This window comes from Lissotriton helveticus, chromosome 8 (genome assembly GCF_964261635.1).
Source record: "Lissotriton helveticus chromosome 8, aLisHel1.1, whole genome shotgun sequence".
In the NCBI taxonomy this organism is placed as follows: domain Eukaryota; kingdom Metazoa; phylum Chordata; class Amphibia; order Caudata; family Salamandridae; genus Lissotriton; species Lissotriton helveticus.
Window position 1 is genome coordinate 1,349,657,103 of NC_136069.1, and position 18,126 is coordinate 1,349,675,228.

General features: G+C 40.8%; 1 protein-coding gene across 1 annotated transcript in view; it reads right to left on the reverse strand.

Moving 5' to 3' along the window:
* Nucleotides 1-18,126, reverse strand: part of LOC144771975 (suppressor of tumorigenicity 14 protein homolog) — a 385,346-nt gene that overhangs the window by 79,529 nt on the left and 287,691 nt on the right. The window contains 2 exon segments of the mRNA XM_078656195.1: nt 1,793-1,897; nt 3,033-3,140. Coding sequence (XP_078512321.1) covers nt 1,793-1,897; nt 3,033-3,140 — 213 coding nt within the window.

Sequence of the window (18,126 nt, forward strand, 5' to 3'; positions counted from 1 at the left end):
TCTATAAGCCATCTCATTTGAGCATCCTCAACCTTGTTAAAAAGTGGATCAGCCAGGATTTATACCTGTTGCTTTGAAGTTAAACACAGGTCTCTGAATCAAATGTATTCGTCCTCTGAGTTCTTTTTCTGCCAGGAGGGAGGGTTCTCAAAGACTGATTAGTGGGTGAAAGACAATACTGAGTAGACAGAAGAAAAGAGCCCAGAGGGATGTTATCAGACATCTAGGCACAGATGTCAGTGCTTAGGTTTCTAGTGAGAAAGAAAGGGAGGATGTCTATGAATGGACTGTAATCCTCAACAAATATAGCATGCTCTCTTGACCAGGGGTTAGTAGAAGAAGGAAACCTTCAGGCTAGCGGAAATTGAAGTAAGACTGTTCTCCTGTGGATGTGAAGTCAGGTGGTGTAGAGGCTTGTTGGGGATAAACGTGTCTGCATATCACTTTTTCATGATGTATAGGTAATGAATTTACACAATGTGGAATGCTCTGGGATGTTGGTTTGACATTATGATTGAGTTACATTGAACCTTTAGTAGGAAAATCTCAAATGATCTCAAACTTATCAAGCTCGAAACCGGCCAAATTCATCAGGGGTCCTTGCATGAAAGGTAACACTAAGTTTGTAATTATCTTTGTACCCTGCACTACTGACCTCTCTTTTAGCGTCATGTGACTAGTCACTGATGTATGTAAACCTGGAGATAGAAAATATACCGAATTCATACCTGATTGCACTGTATGGTTAAAATTGTTTGGTTTGTTTAAAATTTCTATTGATTTGTTCACAAATGCTACTTGTATTGAGAAAAAAATATCATTTGCAGTGAAGCAGCTAGCATACTTTGCCAATTTGTTGAGTTTACAATCCAGAACTTATGTTTTGTATTCTCTGGTTTGTAAACAGGAATCAACTGGTTCCCTTTATGATGATTTACTTGATAGCAAAAGAAAGATGTCATTGATGCCCATTCTCTGTGAACGTGTTGTTGCATGAGATAAAACCAGTTAGTTCAATTGCTCTCCTGTGTCTAATCTGCAATGCTGTTTTGGTGTTTTAAAAATGAATAACTGATCCATGCCTTTGTGTACTGAAACTCCCTCTATGCCATTATAGTCACCTACTGTACAGGGTTTATTACGTCTGTGGCATCTTCCGTGTATCTTTAAATATTGGCTCCCATCATGAATTTTAACAACTTTGAAACACGGATTGCTTTGATGTGTTTTAGTATTCAACATTTTTAAGCATCTCTGTCAAGTCTTCTAGCTTCTTTTTAGATTTGATTAATCTTGATTTCCGTTTTTGTCTTGTAAACACTTCTGCTTTTTAAAGTATTTTTTATTTCATAATCCAAAGGCAGAACTAAAAGTAGTGAGGTAAAGATGTGTTGGGAGGTCTTGTGTTATGTTTTGTTAAGTTTATTTGTAAAGTGTACTATCACCCATAAGGGTACCTGGCGCTTAGCAGGTGTGTATGCCTATCCTTGTGTAGGATTATTCCAAAAGCCAGGTCTTCAGCTTCTTGCGGTACTCAACAAAGAGGAGGAGACTCTAATGTGTAATGGGGTGAACCACTTTGTGGTGGAGTGGTTGGGGTTGGTCAGAGAGTCTTATAGTCTTACGACTTAGAAAAGACAGGAACAAGGAGGCAGTATAGAGATATGAACAGTAGTTATGGAGAGAAATATGCCCAGTTGTTTTAGTTTATTAAGGGTAGTCACTGTTACATTTCAAGGGCATACTTTGTTACATGTTCCTTGTAAGTTGAAAAGTCTTGTCAGTTTCTTACTGCAGTCACTTTCATCACTGCTGTCCTTGCAATCACCTCCATTACAAATCCTTGATTGCATCCTGCATTTCCCATTGCCACAGTTTAGTTCCTCGGGGCTGCAACCTGAACATATGGAAAAGTAAAATGTGTTTATGTTACACCCTAACATTTGATCATATTAGGTTTCAACACAAATAACTACATTGCACAAAGCCTTACTAAAATACAAAGACAATTTGATGACAGATACGAACAACTTTAAATGTCACACTAAGTGTAGAATTGGTTCACACGCTACAGCTTATGTTGACAGAGCAACACTTCAAGAGACATGATTGATGGAACATGGTAAATTGTGATGACAAGGAAGGCTGTCATATGTGAATGAAGTTAATAAGTATGTAGGTTATCTGTGAAATTATTAAAAGATCATCTCGGTTCAGAGTAGCAGCAATAACTAAACTCTTTACAAACTGAGGTCCACTTAAAGGTATGTTTAACCAAAGTCCTGTTGCACAAGAAGATGTCTTTGCCATTTTTATGTATGTATTCGTTTATTTGCAGTTTTAAAGAGCATAAACAAGATCCAAGGGCAACAGAATATTATCCATAATAACGATTTCTACTACAAAGAAGGAGTTTATATAAGGACATTTTCAGTCACACATATGATCATAACAACACAGGTGGCGGTGTTTTAGATGATATTTTGTAGATATACCCGTACCAGAAAAGAAAACATTCGTTTTGTTGTGAAAAATAAAGACAGAATATAAACCCATTCATGTTTCTCAAATGATTTGTAGAAAAGAGAAAAGAGTGAGCCTGTACTATATTGTGACAATGATCTCTTACAAGATTATACTGTCAGACTGGAGGCATCACTACAGCCTTCACGGTATATTGCCAGAAAAAATGGATATCTTCTGTGGAGTGATTTAAAACCTCTTCTCTGGCCATACAAGTTCCCCATGTCTTCCTGTCCATCGGTATTGGTGAGAGGCAGATAACCAGCATGGTGCTCTTTCAGACTTAGGTCTGACCCTTTGCTTGCTGCAGTGCCCATTGAAGTAAATATGGGAGGGGCAAGAGGGAGTGGCTGAAAAACGTACTAATAAATGGAAAGGTTATAAGGACATTTAAGGAGTCATTAAGGAAGGAACATGCTGATACAAACAGACGCCTGCAAAAAGGTGAGACCACCTGTTGATATTGCTTTATGATATGGCCGGTGATTACAGGGGACCGTGTGACTTACCACAATCGCGCTCATCGCTGCCATCTGCACAGTCCTTCCATCCATCACATTGATTTTTAAAAGGAACGCATGATGATCCATCCATGCATTTAAACTGCTTGGGACAAGCTGAGAAAAATGACAAACATGTATCAACTAAAGCTAAAACCTAAAGATAATTATGCAAAAAATTTAAGTTTTTATATCTTTAACATTAATGGCTTTAAGGGACCGGAACATAAACAATGATCCATAGTGAACATAATTATAAATGGTAACTGGTGGAATGGTGCCTCTCCAGCAACCAAACAATGCCCTATCTAGATAGCGAGATTGGGCTGTTAAGCATAATTTATTTTGTGTTTCCAATATGATAGAGTGATAGGTTTTTAAAAAGCAAAACAGAAAAAGTTTTATCAAGTCAATACATGGAACACAAAGGTAATCTTGAGCATGGTAGCAAGTTGTGAGAAATAACAAGGGCTCAATGTGAAACAATAAATAAAAAAGCAACACCATAATAGATGAATATACACAGAGGCCCAACACTTCTATAGGTGCTTGAATTTATACCAAGTTTTCAAAAGAGTTTTTTAGAATCTTTTTGTTCACTGTTGGAAGATGGTTTATAAATAGGGGTAGGTAGGTACCTACCACTAGTACCTATCACAATAGTAACAATCACAATATAAGACCCAGTCAAGGTCTCAATAAATTATTCCCTTGCTCAACCATTTGTAACTGGCTGCAAGAAGGCAGGCTTAACTTAGGAGATGTACAGCATTTAAAACACCAATATGTTCCATAAGTAAGAAACAACCACACTAGAAATACAACACTAATTTATAAAAACAGGGAATATTCTTATAATTAAAATGACACCAAAATGATGAAAATCCAATGGAGGTAACCAGAGATATGATTTTTTAAATATTGAAAGTAAAACTAGCTTCTAAGCAAATAAAACTTAAAGGCTTAAAAAAGGTCATGCTGGACAAGGAAAAAGTCAAGCGTTCAGGCAACCCACAATATAGCACTTTTACACTTACTTCCAGGAGTGTTGATGCAGGAAAGTGGTCCAAAGCTCAAGCTAAGGGTTCAGAAACTCTGGTTTGCCTCTTGGGGTCTGGGACTACAACTCTGACAATGCGCCTGGTCAATCCAAGTAAAGTCCAGGTGAAGCTTATCAGCTTGAGTTGTCCTCATTGTTTGACATTGCAGGTAGCCCTTCCAGCACTTTTCCACCTGTTGCTGACCAGGGAGCCCAATCCTTATCCTGTAAGACAGACAAAGTCCTTTTGTTGTGAAGCCTTGTGAGTGCAGCAGGTGCAGTCCTTATGAGTGCAGTCCTCTATTGTGCAGTCCAAGGGCCTAGCAGGGCAATCCTTTTGCTCCAGATGTTTCTCTTGGGTCTTTTTTGGGTCCAGAAAGTCAGTCCAAATTTACAGAATCTCTGAGTTGCTCCTTGAGAAATTGGCACAACAAGCACCTGGCCAAATCCTTAAAACTCCACTGAATGCTGTGCAGCTGGGTTCTTCTTTGTGGAGATGATGCAGATGGAGCTCTTATAACCTGTTGCTTTCAGGGAGTCCTTCTTTTGCTGAACCCCAAAGTGTGTAGCAGGTGCTGTCCTCCAAGGTGCAGTTCTCTTGGTCAGGGGTTCAGCAGGGCAGTCCATCTTCTTCTTGTTTCTTCCAGGCAGGGTTCTGAGTTGCTGGGCAGTGCTCCCATATGTATCCAGTGTTCTTGGATGAAAGGCAGGGGGCACCCCTGACCAAAGGAGTACAGTGTGCCACCCAAAAATATGACAGCTTCCTCCAGAGTGTGGCATATTTTTGACCCAGAAAGCAATGTTTGGCTAAAACCAAAATAGAGAAACTCTTGCCTGCAGATTAGGCTATGGTCTGGCTTAGCCAACCCACTGGCGTGGCAAACATTCCCTAACCTTCCCTTACCCTCCCCTTCCAGCCCCTCTGCGAATTCAATTACTGGGGCTCCTGTCTGACTGGGGGTGCAGGAGGTGGGGATGAGCCTGTGTCCTGTCCTAACTGTCATCGCCGCTTTGAAGACCAGTTTGGCTACTCCACCCTATCCTGCCTTTTTCTCTGCAGATGCAGATCTCCTCCAACCCTTTCCCTCTATGCAGTCCACTTTGGCTGAATGTTGTTGGCCCATCAGAAAAGCAAGTTCTATAACTTATTTTCTGTAATAGTTATAATAAATCTAACCTTGGCAAGTAGTTAGATGTATCATAACTATTCTTTTAAGTCTTTGAATTACCAATTTAGCTCACTCCAGTCAATAGTTATTACAGTAGTCCCATGTTAGACTATGGAGCCAATGTGCTACAATGGGGTCAAACGAAATCAGCAGTTTTTCCCACACCAGGTCATATAAAACATATTTTAAAAAGTCCCTGCTTATTATTACATGGTACCTTACCCCGAGGCACCTGGAGTAGACCTTAGGGGGTGACAATCATGTATACACCAGAAGGTTTAAGACTTTGGAAGTACCTTTAATTCCGAAGTCGAATTTGCAAATAATGTAATTTTAAAAGCAGCCTGCCAAGCAGGGCTGCCTTAAAAATGACAGAAGGTAACACAGCAGGGCACAGTTAAGTGCATTAAATCTGCTGGGCCTCTAAACCTATATGCCCTACCATATACTAGGGGCTTACAGGTAGGTTGTAATACCAATTATAATCATATGTAATTACCATATCCTTTTAATCAGAGCACAGGCCCTGGATCTGGTTAGCAGAGCCCAGGGCACAATCAGAGTCTGAAAACCAGCATCTAGTTGTCAAAATGGGAGCAAAAAGTGTGGTAACATTGCAAAAAGCCCTGGTTTTTAACCCCCTCACACACTCAAGCATACAGCCCAGGAGACTCACCTAAACCCTGGGAAAGTTTCCCTCATCTGTCAGGCGAGGGGGAAAGTAAAGAAACCATTGCAATTGCAGGGCCTACTCTGCCTACATCCGCCTGCCAAGGTCACTCCCTCTGGGAGGCTGAATCATCTCTACAGTAACAGGACCCATTTTAAACTGAAACTACATTACAGCTCGTTCATTTTCTTCCTCCATTTTTAGTTTGGGTAGAGAGGTGCTAACCTCCTCTAACTTTGCTAGGGCAACTCCTAGCTTACCCACAGAGGTTAACCAATACTTAAACAACCCCATCATGACCAACAGGATCAGGGGGCCTAACTTACTTTTGGCCACCGGGTCTGCCTCCTCCCATGCCAAGTACAATGCTGTCAGGCCAGCACCCAGCAGAGTCTACAGACAGCTGTCAAAATCCAGAACCACACCCTAAGCTCTCCACTGACAGGTGGCTGAGCTGCTGTAGGGACAAGTGTGGGCTCCTGGAACCTCTTCTGTTGTTCAGAGTGGGGGGGGGATATCACATGACGGATGGGGTACAGGGTGCCACCCAGAAGTATGACAGTTTCCTCCAAAGTGTGGCATATTCTTGTCCCAGAACACACAATTAGGCAAAATCCAAAATGGAGAAACTCTCCTGGAGGTTAAGACCTGGCTCAGACAATCTATTGGTGTGGCTAACATTCTCTAACACTCCACCCTCCAGACCCTCTACTAATTAAATTTCAGAGGCTCCTGTCTGACTGGAGGTGCAGAACGTGGGGGTAAGCCTATGTCTTGGCCTAACTGCCATTCCGGCTTTGAAGACCACTTTGTCTACTCCACCCTCATCCTGCCTTGAAAGCAACAGGGCTGCCTTTAAAATTACAGCAGGCAACACAGTACACATGTGGGTACAACCATCCCACCTAGGGCAAATATGCTGCACAAACAACTGATGAACGGAATGCTGAACAAATCAAACATTCACCCCGTCAAGAGATCTGAGTTAAATCAATTGTTCTTTTGCTCTCTATGCCACCCAAGTTGTTTGTGCAGCATTTTCACCCTAAGTGGGAGGAGTATGTCCAGACATATATGCTCACTGTGCCTCTGAATTCAAGCTAGACTGGCTGAGGAATGGTGATAGCCAGAAACTGGTCCCAGGATGCTTGTTTCTGGTGCAGGGAGCACCTGGCTTGGCAGTTCGGCTGGGCTGTTCCCATGAGCAGCAGGGTCAAGACTGGTTTGCATATGGATGGGTCCAAACTGGGCTGGTGTGGTGAGCAAAAAACAATGGATTAAACGCAGATCTTTGTGACTGGGGTGACTGGGGTTGAATGTTTGCATTGTTCAGCATTCCATCCATCGTTTGGTCTTTTTGCTTTAGAAAATTGGCATTTTCCTGCACTTAACTATTTAGTGTCTGCAGCCTATCCTGGGTTATATGACTGTGTGTAGTTGGCAGCTGAACTTTTCGTATTCCTCCCCGACAGCCACATAATAGAGGGATTAGGTATGCTTGGATGGACTATCAGGATGGGGGGTCGGAGCTCCACTCGGAATTGAATAGGCTGTGCTATGCCGTCACACAAAGGGCTTCTTATCCCTGCATTGTTCATACATCCAGCTTGGAGCACTTCTTTGCTGCCTGGAACCTGCCTTGACCCCATAGGGACCTGCCCTGCTGCTTGAGCCCTGCTTCATTAGTTGCAATCAGAACTACCAGAGTGATTCCAGGGGATAAGTTTGCTGGCCTCTTGAACGGAGCATCAAAGATATAAAAGGCTACCACCTTCTTGAACCAGCACCTGGACCCAGCCTGAGTGAGTCATGAACCATCATGTGGTGCTCCTCCAGACCTGGACCCTTAGTTGTGATGTTTAAGGTGCCTAGACAGCTAAATTCCAAAACTTGGAACTTGTTTTTTTTGGGCTAAAACCTGCTCTGAGAACCAAGGGAAGATCAGCACCAACCTGCTCGTCTATCCATCCAAGGGGCATAATCAGACTGTCTGCTCCCGCTACGTTGTTCTCCCCAGCAGCACATCCTGTTCAGTGGTCCTTTATCAAAGGGGTATCCAGCCTCATGGAACACTCATCAGCTACAGCCTCCTGCCTCGTCCATCTGGAGACTTTTGACTTGCAAAACAGAGACTAAGTCTGTATGTAGAAATCTTCACCGCGACTCCACCCAGCGGCTCTCCGACGACAATGCCTCCTCCTCAGACATCATTTTCAGACTTGCTATGCGGAACTTTACCTACTCAAAACATTTGCTTCCAAGTGTTTCTAAGTCCAAAGATAAACGCCGAGTGGGCCTGTAAGAAGATCTTCTTAATTGAAATCAATGTGCAACTCCAATATTTTTAAGTTTGAAGAGAAGATTTAATTCCTTACAAAAGACCCACGACTTATCCAGTTCACCAGCAGGTACATAATGAATTAATGCACTGTTAACATTCCAGAATACAGAATACATGACAACGCTACATTCTTTTAAAGGTGTACATGAACTAACCTGAACACCACTCTCTACAGGGCCTAATCCACTTATTGTATCAAACCCTCACTCCATTGCAGTCGCCCACATTTTTCGACTTTGACCCTGTCTCACATGGCTAGATGTCTGCAGTTGGCGCTTGGATGTTTTAGATGCTCTTTTTTACCTTAAACTTTAAAAATGTATAACTGCTTCTACAGATTCGCTTTTTGTCATATAACTGTCAAATAATTTATTACATTTTACTCTATTATTCTAAATTGGTGTGGGATTTTTCTTGTGTTTGTTTTCCGTTTAATACAGTTTGTGTGCTGCGTGAATACTTTATACATTGCCTCTAAGTTAATCATGACTGCTTTTTGTACCAAGCTCCCAAGGGTTAAGCTCATGTCAATTTAGTGACTTTTGTGGCTCACCTTAACAGGGATTGTGGCTGTTGCTTGAACATGGGTCACCCCCCCATTCAATCGACAACCCAATTCTTCTCCAGTCAGATGTGCAAAGCGTTGTAAATTGGTAATCAGGTGCAAACTGATTAACAGTTGCAAAAACAGTATTTTCCGGTGTACGTTTCTAGAGGGTTTTTTTGTGAAGTGAATAGTTTAGCGACTCATAATTTCAGGCACTAAATATGAGTTTACTATCATTCTGATTGGCTATCCTTATATTAAAGTCATTCACAAATTGCAGTTAGTCACAAAGGCCCACATGCATCAAGCATTTTTGGAGTCGCAAACGGTGCGATTCCTTAAAATCGGCCGTTTGCGAATGCAAAAGTGCTGTTTGGGATGCATCATGCTATTTTAGAAAATGCAATTTTTTTGCAAATTCTAAAATTGCGATAGCACATAAGAAATCGCAATTGTGCAATTTCTAAAATGCTATGCATCATTTCTTAAAAATGTGCGATTTTACAAATTGGAAGTGCAAATTACCACGAAGTTCAACCTCGTGGTAATTTGCGAAATTGTTCAAATATGCACAAAAATGCATTTTTTAAACTGTTAAGTTACAGACACACATGTCCTTAGGACATGTGTGTATGTAACTTATACTGAAAAGTACATTTCATGGGTGCAGGGGGGGGTCATTTGCACCCCCCTCTCCACCCTTGAAATGCATTGATGAATTTCGATTTCAAATTGCGAATTCGCAATTCCCATTCATTCCTATGGGCATTTTGGCCCATAGGAATGAATGAGAATTGTGAATTCGCAATTGAAAATTTGCATTTTTTATGCAATTCGGTAAAAAAAGCGATTTTTACCGAATTGCAAAAAAAAAGCTAAAATATTCATGCATAGGCTTTTGCGAATTCTAAATTGCGAATCGTTATTTTTCGCAATTTAGAACTCGCAAAAGCCGATATTGATGCATGTGGGCCAAAATGAACAGTTTGCACAAGCAATATACCACCATCACGGAATAGGTAGAAGCTCTAAAAGCAGCCCCAGAATTCATCTGCAGCTTCAAAAATGCAGCTTTATATGTGATGAATTGAAGAATCTGTATCGCGGATTGGATTGTAGGAGAGGAGGAGGAGGAAGTGGCAGGTCAGAAATGTATTTGCAAAGTACAGGCTAAGTAGCGCTGTAACCCTGGACCTCTCTAACTTGAGAGTAGTACTCAACAAACTAATTCAATCCTCACCCATGTGCAGGTTTTATGTTATTTACACCTCTTAGATTCTGGTAGTTACCAAGGTGTTATAGCTGTAGCTGGTGGGGTTTCAGAGAGTGCCCTATTTAGATGTTTTTGTGCATTTCTGAACTGTAATATACTAAAATCGAGTTTTAATGGATTACCAGTTTTCCACATGCAATTCGCTTTATAGATTGTACTCATGAGCCTGTATGCCCACCATCTAACATTGATTTTTTATTTTGCAATTGAAAAAATACTCATTCACTAAAGTTACAAATGGTGTGTGATAAAAATAAAATGATTACTGATATTATATCACGAGTTCCAGGCAGCACCTATGATTCATTCATATGTAGACATAGTGACATTTACACAAGGCTAAATTAAGGAGATTTTGAGGATGGTTATTAATTGGGTAATTTTGGTTGAAGTAATTGGAGCTATTCACTTTATATTATTGGAGCATTGTTTGTAAATATGTTATTTGTTGTTGCGAGTGACAGTACCTATGCCTTACACCCCTAGATAATGACTCTGCATCTATCCCCTTCTACGCAAAGTGAGTCTCGTTATAATGTTGCCCACAGAAGAGTAAGAGGTGTCATTGAACATATCTTAACATTTTTAAAATGTAGATTCAGATAGCTACATAAAAATGGTGGCGCTCTCCAATATTCACCAGAAACACCGTGCACAATTATAGCAACATTTGCAATTCTACGCAATATAGCTGCAAGAATAGGCTTAGAAGTAAGGATGTCAGAGTCTGAGGAGGAGAATGAAGAGATGCTACCACCTCAACCCCATGACGATTCAAGAGCAGCAGCAGGGCGAGTCAGACATGCCAACATAATCAATCATTATTAATAGAAAAGGTCTTTGCAGTTTGTAAACCATAATATTCTTTATTTCAGGTATCGTAATGAATGTAAGGTAAGTAAATATGAACATTTTGTAATGTTTCTAATGAAAAGCAAAACTATACAAGTTTTGTTGTACGAGCACACAAACAAATTGGATTTGTAACGTAATTTTTTAAGGCTTTCATTTGCTTCGACCAAGATGTTGTAGCTCCTACATTCTCACCAATGACACTGTGACTCCTGCTTCTACATAGATTCATACTGTCAGTTGCAAAAATACAGCTGACTCTGGACTGATAATAACTTTTAGCCATTCCTGCTTGTGTGCGACTTGCAATTTATGATTTGGGCATTGTTTCTACAAAATCAGTCCTTTGAATGAGGACTCTAGTGACATCTTCACTATAATGCCCCATTTCAACTTGTATACTCACAGTGTGGCATGCCAATGTGGATGTGGCATGTGCAAAGCGATTAATCGACTGACTTAAGCCATCAATATGGGCTGAATAATGCTGTTCTCTCCATCTTGACTCAGGTTACGCTGATGTAATTCTAAGCATACAATCTTTATAGCATCAGTCAAGTTTCTCATATCTAAATAGCTGGTTTTCGGAAATAGTATTTGATATGTAGTTTAAGCCTGCAGTTATGCTTTTATCCAAAGTTATGTTTTTGATTGACCTGCTTTATTTCTTTTTGTTGCAGGGATTAGATATTCAGCATTGATGCCTTCAATTCTCCATAGAGCTGAACATTGCCTGCACTATTAACATTAGCCGAATTGTTTTGGGCTTGTGTGTTGGCAACATAGCAAGTGCAATCTTCAAATCTTCCCCAAAGTGGTCTAGGACTTATTAAGAGTTCCTGTGTTACACCAATGTGTCTCTTTCAACACTTTCTTCAAGTGACTGTGTACGCTGCAGAACTCTGGACCTCATAGTTGCAGCATGGGGTGTAGTGTCCTGATGAACAGGATCATCTAGTTGCATGTGAGATTCATCATGGCCCTCAACTTCTGAAAGATCACTTTCTTGAGCAAGTACAATAGTTTGAAAATGGAGTACCATTTATTTATTATTTTTTTATTATCTACTTAACTATGGTTTCTAAAGATTTAATTTGTTTGCATTAATAAAGCTTGTGAACATTATCTAAAGGCGGTTTGCGTACACTACAGCCCCCATAATGCACAATGAAAGTACACAAAATGTAGATGTTAACCTGTTATTCTGAATAAATTATCTATTTTGAGACATAAGAACCTTAAAGGTTGCCTAAAGGTAAAGGTTTTGTAACAAAGTCTTAAAAACATTAGATAGCAATGCAATTGTACACTTACCTTCAGAGGTTCCTAGAATGTCAGATGTATCAATTGAACTGAATTCACAAAGAAGTTCAGGCTCCATAGTAGTTTGCACAATTTCTTCTATTGTAGTTGGTGGGAGAAAGGAAGGGGGGAGGTGGATTGCCAACTTCTCATTTATTCTGGATCTGAGATCATACATCTCTTTGTATTTCTTTGATGGCTCTCTGTATGACTCCAACTGAGTTGATTTTTTGCTGAATTCCTTTCCTCATTTTATTCTTTTTTTGATTCAGTCACTTTAAGGGAAAATTTGCCAAAGAGTTCATCATGGTGCTAAACACACTCCTCTCATGTTTTGAAGCTCTTTTTCAGAAAAGTTTAGTTTTCTTTTTCGGCCCCCAGCCTCCTTCTCAGTGTTCTTTCTAGATTTTTTGAAAGTTTTGATGAGTGGATGGCAAACACTCAGGAAGATTTTAGGTGGATACTGCTATCAACTTCCAGCATAAATACTTTCCATTTTTCAGTGAGCAACACTTCCTGGTTGTGATGCCATCAGGCAATACCAAAAGTGACGTTCGCTATTTTCAAACTGATTCTCAATTCAGAGAATCACTAAACGCAATTACCTAAATAGCATATTACAAGATAATGTCTTGCAAAAAATCAAGCAAGCACTATCAAATATGCCAAAGTACGATTCCCAAATTGTGATTTGCAAGAAATCTTAGTTTGGAAATCGCTATTCAGAAGCTTCATAAATCTGGCACGTAGGGCCATATGAATCAAAGGGTTTTACACATTCTGTGTCTATGGGAACATGTGTTCATACATATGAGCCTTAGTCTCTTATTCAGAGCGCAGAATACTCCATCAGCACAAGGTTATAGGTTGTATCCAATGATGAGTGTAAAGAGGCCAGATACCTTCTTGCCGAAGACTCACTGAAACAGAATTGATGCTGCAGAGAATTTCCAAGTAGGAGAATTCTGTTTCTTTAGCCCAGCAATGTTATGCATTCAGCGGAAAGGTTTGGTTGGTTGATCCCAGACTGGAAGTCCAAATGTTTTCTAACTCCCAACGTTTCAGAGGTTTTAGAAAAAGTCCAGTAAGACATAGCCAAGGTTCCCAGAACCTCAGGAACAGCACCTGGGAGCTAAGACTCACTCTGGCACTAACAGGGTCCAGTCCAGGTCCTATTCTTACTGGTCATCTGAGCACTACAGAGAAATGGCCTTTTACAGCTTGCTATATCCATGTAGCCACACAGAAGGTCTGCCATATGACTCTTGGAGTCCACTTACTTGTCTTGGGTACAAGTGGGAGAAGGTCTAGGCTCATAGGCCCCGTCACAAGTCTCAAACAGCATGTGCAGTCCTTCTGTTCTTCCCTATATCCAGAGAGTGTTCTGACATGGGTACTTTGGGGTGCCACATTTGTGCATGGCATCCCCTTGTAGATGGGAGTGACTCCTGGCACCTCCCTGGCTCCTCCCTGGCCAATGGGTTAAAAGTTCTCAGGGGAAAACCTGCCCAGTTTTACTGCAGTTCTTGTTTGACCTACTACAAACAATCCAACAGTACACCTTACTTCCAAAAGTCAATATTGGGAGCCTGTGTGCCCACCCAGAGGTGTGGCCAGCGTAATCAGCAATTCTTTCCTCTGTGGTCACTCAAGACAAGTTTTGAGGGTCTCTCTCTTCCCACTTGGTTTGGTACCAGGCTGACTAAGACGGACAATGGCTGGTCTTCTCCAGGTGTCACCTGACATTTACTATGAAGCTCCTTGGTCCATGCAGCTGGTCTTCCTTCCAGAGGAAGAAAAACATCTCCTCACACCATGGCCGTTGTTCCTGCTCTGGGAGCATTTTTCATACCTCATTAAGGTCAAACACATGCTGCTGGAAAGTAAATATAAATGAGCCCCCAGGAGGAGCAGACATGGAAAAGGCAACTTTCTAAAATGTTGCTTTTCCTAAATATCTATTAAAAATCTGACTTTGCCACTGAATTGGGTTTTAGTAAATATTAAAAAGAGCAATGTAATTATTTTTCTATCTGGTCCCAAACTAGAGATATCAGAATTCATATTTTAATACGTGCTGTAGTTTTTTCAAAGGACAGCCAGGGCCTTTTATGGTTACACTAGTTCTCGGGGGCTTGCCACTGCAGGGATATTGTGACATTAAATCTCAACACGTATTGTTTTTTAAAATACTATGCACCCTACACTATGGGCTACAACATCAACATAGGGGTGACTCCTTAATATTTGAAACAAAGGTTTTTCCTCTGTCAAATGGGTTATTTTGACAGGTCAGGCTGCACATTTAAACTGCCACAGAGTGGCTATAATGGTAGGCCTGAAGCCATGTTTTTCTTGTCACATTAGTAGACGGCATAATAAGTGCTGTAGTCCACAGGTGACATATAACTTTCTGTGCCATAAATGTAATTTCTGCACTATGAACCATGGACATATAAGAAAATTAAACAAGCCAATGAGGAGGTAGTCAATTTTACCATGTTTTAGGGGCCAGAACATGTCCACCGGGGCCTGGGCAGCAGTGTCCCAGTGCACAGAGTCAAAACACCAGCAGCGTCATTTAAAAAAAATGACCATGATAAAGGGCACTTTACAACAATTTTATTACCTAGAAAGCAGTTACATTGCCCCTTCGAGTGGCTTTGTTGAAGAGTTCAGACCCAGAGCCAGAGAAGTGAACCCCTGCAGTGTCCTAGTGCACAGAGTAAAAAATAGAAAAACAAAAAGGGGTGACTATGAAAAATAGGGCACTTTCCTCCAATGTCCTTCCCCTGAAAGAAAGTAAGACCCTGCTTTTCTCCTGTTTACATTTACAGCACCATCTAATATGGTTAAGAAAAAACACACCTATTTGGTAGCTGTGGTTACAAAAATGTGCACATCTTATATGACAAAGTAAGGGTAAGTTCAATAAACACTCAATAGTAGTACAAACTCCAAGTAAAACCCAGTTATTACTGGCTGCTCAAAACAGTGCCCATACACCTTGAAACCTATAGTTTTCCAATTGATTGTGAAAAAGTGGTGGGAATAAAAGAATCATAAAACTTATAAACTATCTTTTTGTACATTATTAATACAAAGTTTTGGTGTGCTCCAGTGTCTTATTAGTATTATATAATGGTTCACATGAGCCTCTAAGATATTGGCACACCTGCAGCGTAGAAGGGGAGATATCTGCCATTGACTCTTGTACTACTCTCCACAGGAGCATGCAATAGGTGTGTGGTCCTAACAATGGCAGACACACATGTGTGAATCAGGTGGTTTCTCGATCTACAAAGGCCTCTGATAGGGATCAGTGGTTGAAACATTGCCCATTGAGTGTACAGATTTTGAAATTGGGTTACTGGTTGAGGCGGATAAAACCCTACTCAAGCAGCGATTTCAATCCTTATTAGGGTGAATTGATAAGCAAACTCCAAATTAGTCTGTGCTCAAACCTAGGGTTGCTTGTCACAGAGCAGGTAAGCTGAACTTAGAGCCAATGTGTAAATTATTTAAACATTCTAACAGTGTAATAAGAAAAATCCCCAGATTAGAGTACATTATAAAAAAAAAACAAGACCAGAATGACAATAATCCAATCGGTAGAACCGGAGATATGCAATTTTTAAAATTTCAGTGAATAAGGTTTCCAAAAGCACAAAGCTCCAACTATGATTATCTGGTCAAGCTGGACCAGCACAAAGTCACAAGTTGAGGCCAACCTCCACGGAGTGCGGGCAGGCTACAGCGACTCAGCTAGGTCTTCCGAACAAGATTACTTTAAATCCTGATTATAAATCGCTGCGAGGTCCCACGTCGAGGATGTGTTGCGCAGTCCTGCATTATCTTTGAGGAGGTTGTCGTTGAGGTGCTTGCAGTGCAAAGTGCTGCGGGAAGATAACTCATGCACTGTCTGGTTCCAAAGAAACTGCGGGGCTTATGATGGGGAAGCTGCCGTCACTGAGGGGTTCGTAAAGGAAGGGCCAGCGTTAAGGATGTGTAGTGCAGTGGTGGTTCTGAAAAGGCTGTGGGCTGCAAGGGTGGTGCAAAATCCTGGTGTCTGGACAGTCCTCACAGCAAAGAAGAAACATTGGTTCTGCTGGGTTCACAGAAGGGCTGACTGAGCACCTTTACACCCAATTTCAAGGGTCTAGGACTGGGGTGGCACCACTTTCTAGGGTAGGACTCATAGCTGCAGAGTCCAGGTGCTGGTTACAAAAGACTAGTCCTTGAAGTCACTCTGGTGGTCCTGGGTACAAGTTGCAGATCCAGTCCTTCTCACTCGGGTGAGAGGGCAGCAGGGTAGCAGGGCAGCATAGCAGGGCAGCAGTCCTTGTTGCTGCACAGCAGTCCATTTTCCTAGCAGAGTCTTCCACAGGTCCAGAAGTATACTGAGGAATTGGTGTCTGCGGTTCAATAAAAAATACAAAGAAAAATAAAGATGGAAAGTGAAAGTATGCTGTCTCAGCGGTGTGTTAATGAAACTTGAAAAATTGCTTAAAAGAGAGATTACTTTGGATAAACCAGATTACTTTGGATAAAGCTGGTAAAAATGGACAAAAAGGAGGGAAGCTTTCCCACATTTGCAGTGCGATGGGAGGGGCGCGCACAAGTGCACCACTGTTGTTTTAACTTTCTAAAACTGGCATTTTCAAAATTATAATTCAAAATGCGACTTTACCATAAAAGAGGATTTTTCATTACAATTCCAAATACACCAAACATGAACTATTCACCTGCTTCCAATATGAAAAAAATCCTTATTAAATATAATAAGTTAACTCCTATGATATTCTGTGGGAGAGGTAGGCCTTGCAACAGTGAAAATACATTTTAGAGTTTGCACTATGAGAACATGTAAAAGTTAAAAGCTTCTTACTTTTTAACTATATTGCGCGTTGCCCTGTGTGTTGTTTGCGCCCTACCCTAGAGGTGACATATGTTTTAAAATGGAAGGATTGGGCCTGGCAAAAGGTTTATTTTGCCAGGTCGAAATGGCAGTTTAAAACTGCACAAACAGGCTGAAATGGCAGGACTGAGACAGGTTTGTAGGGCTACTTAAGTGGGTGGCCCAATAAGTGCTACAGGCCCACTAGTAGCATCTAATTTACAGCTTTTGGGTACATGTAGTACCTGCTTTGTTAGGGATTTATAAGTAAATGAAATATGCCAATTGGGCACAATCCAATGTTACCATGGTTTAAGGAGTGAGCACATGCACTTTAGCACTGTGTATCAGTGGTAAAGTGCACAAATCCTAAGATCAACAAAAACGAGATCTGAAAAACATGTAGGAGTAAGGCAAAACATTTGGGAGAAGACCACCCAAAAGCTGACAGGTCTAACACTTTGCAAATAGGAGACATAAAAAAGGAAAATCCAAATAAAAAAGCAGGCACATCAGGTGGCCTTTTACTCGGGTGAATGGCCATTGTATTTTTCATTTTATTAAAAAACATAGTCGGCATTTATCACTTAGTCTACGCCTTTCAACATAGTTCCATAACTATTACTAGTTACTTATTTAAACTTTCACTGTGGCCTATGGCAACCTTTCCCAATGCATTTTTTTGTTTTATAATCAACCACATTTGAAATAGGCCTGTGTAAAAGTTTTATTACGCTGAGTAATCAGAGTAATTTGGGAAATTTCCTATTACTCTTGTGACACAATGACTGAAAAGTATGTAATTATGCCTGCTTGCATAATTTAGAGTAATTCAGAGCAAAAATATCTACCACAAGAGCACAGGAACAGAGCTCGGGTGGCTGCTGGCTGCTGCTGTTCATATTCTGTTGGATGTATGACGTTACAACGCACACTTTTACAACGCATACCTTTACAACGCATTTTTTACACCGCAACATCCATTACAACGCACACCATTACAGCGCATACCA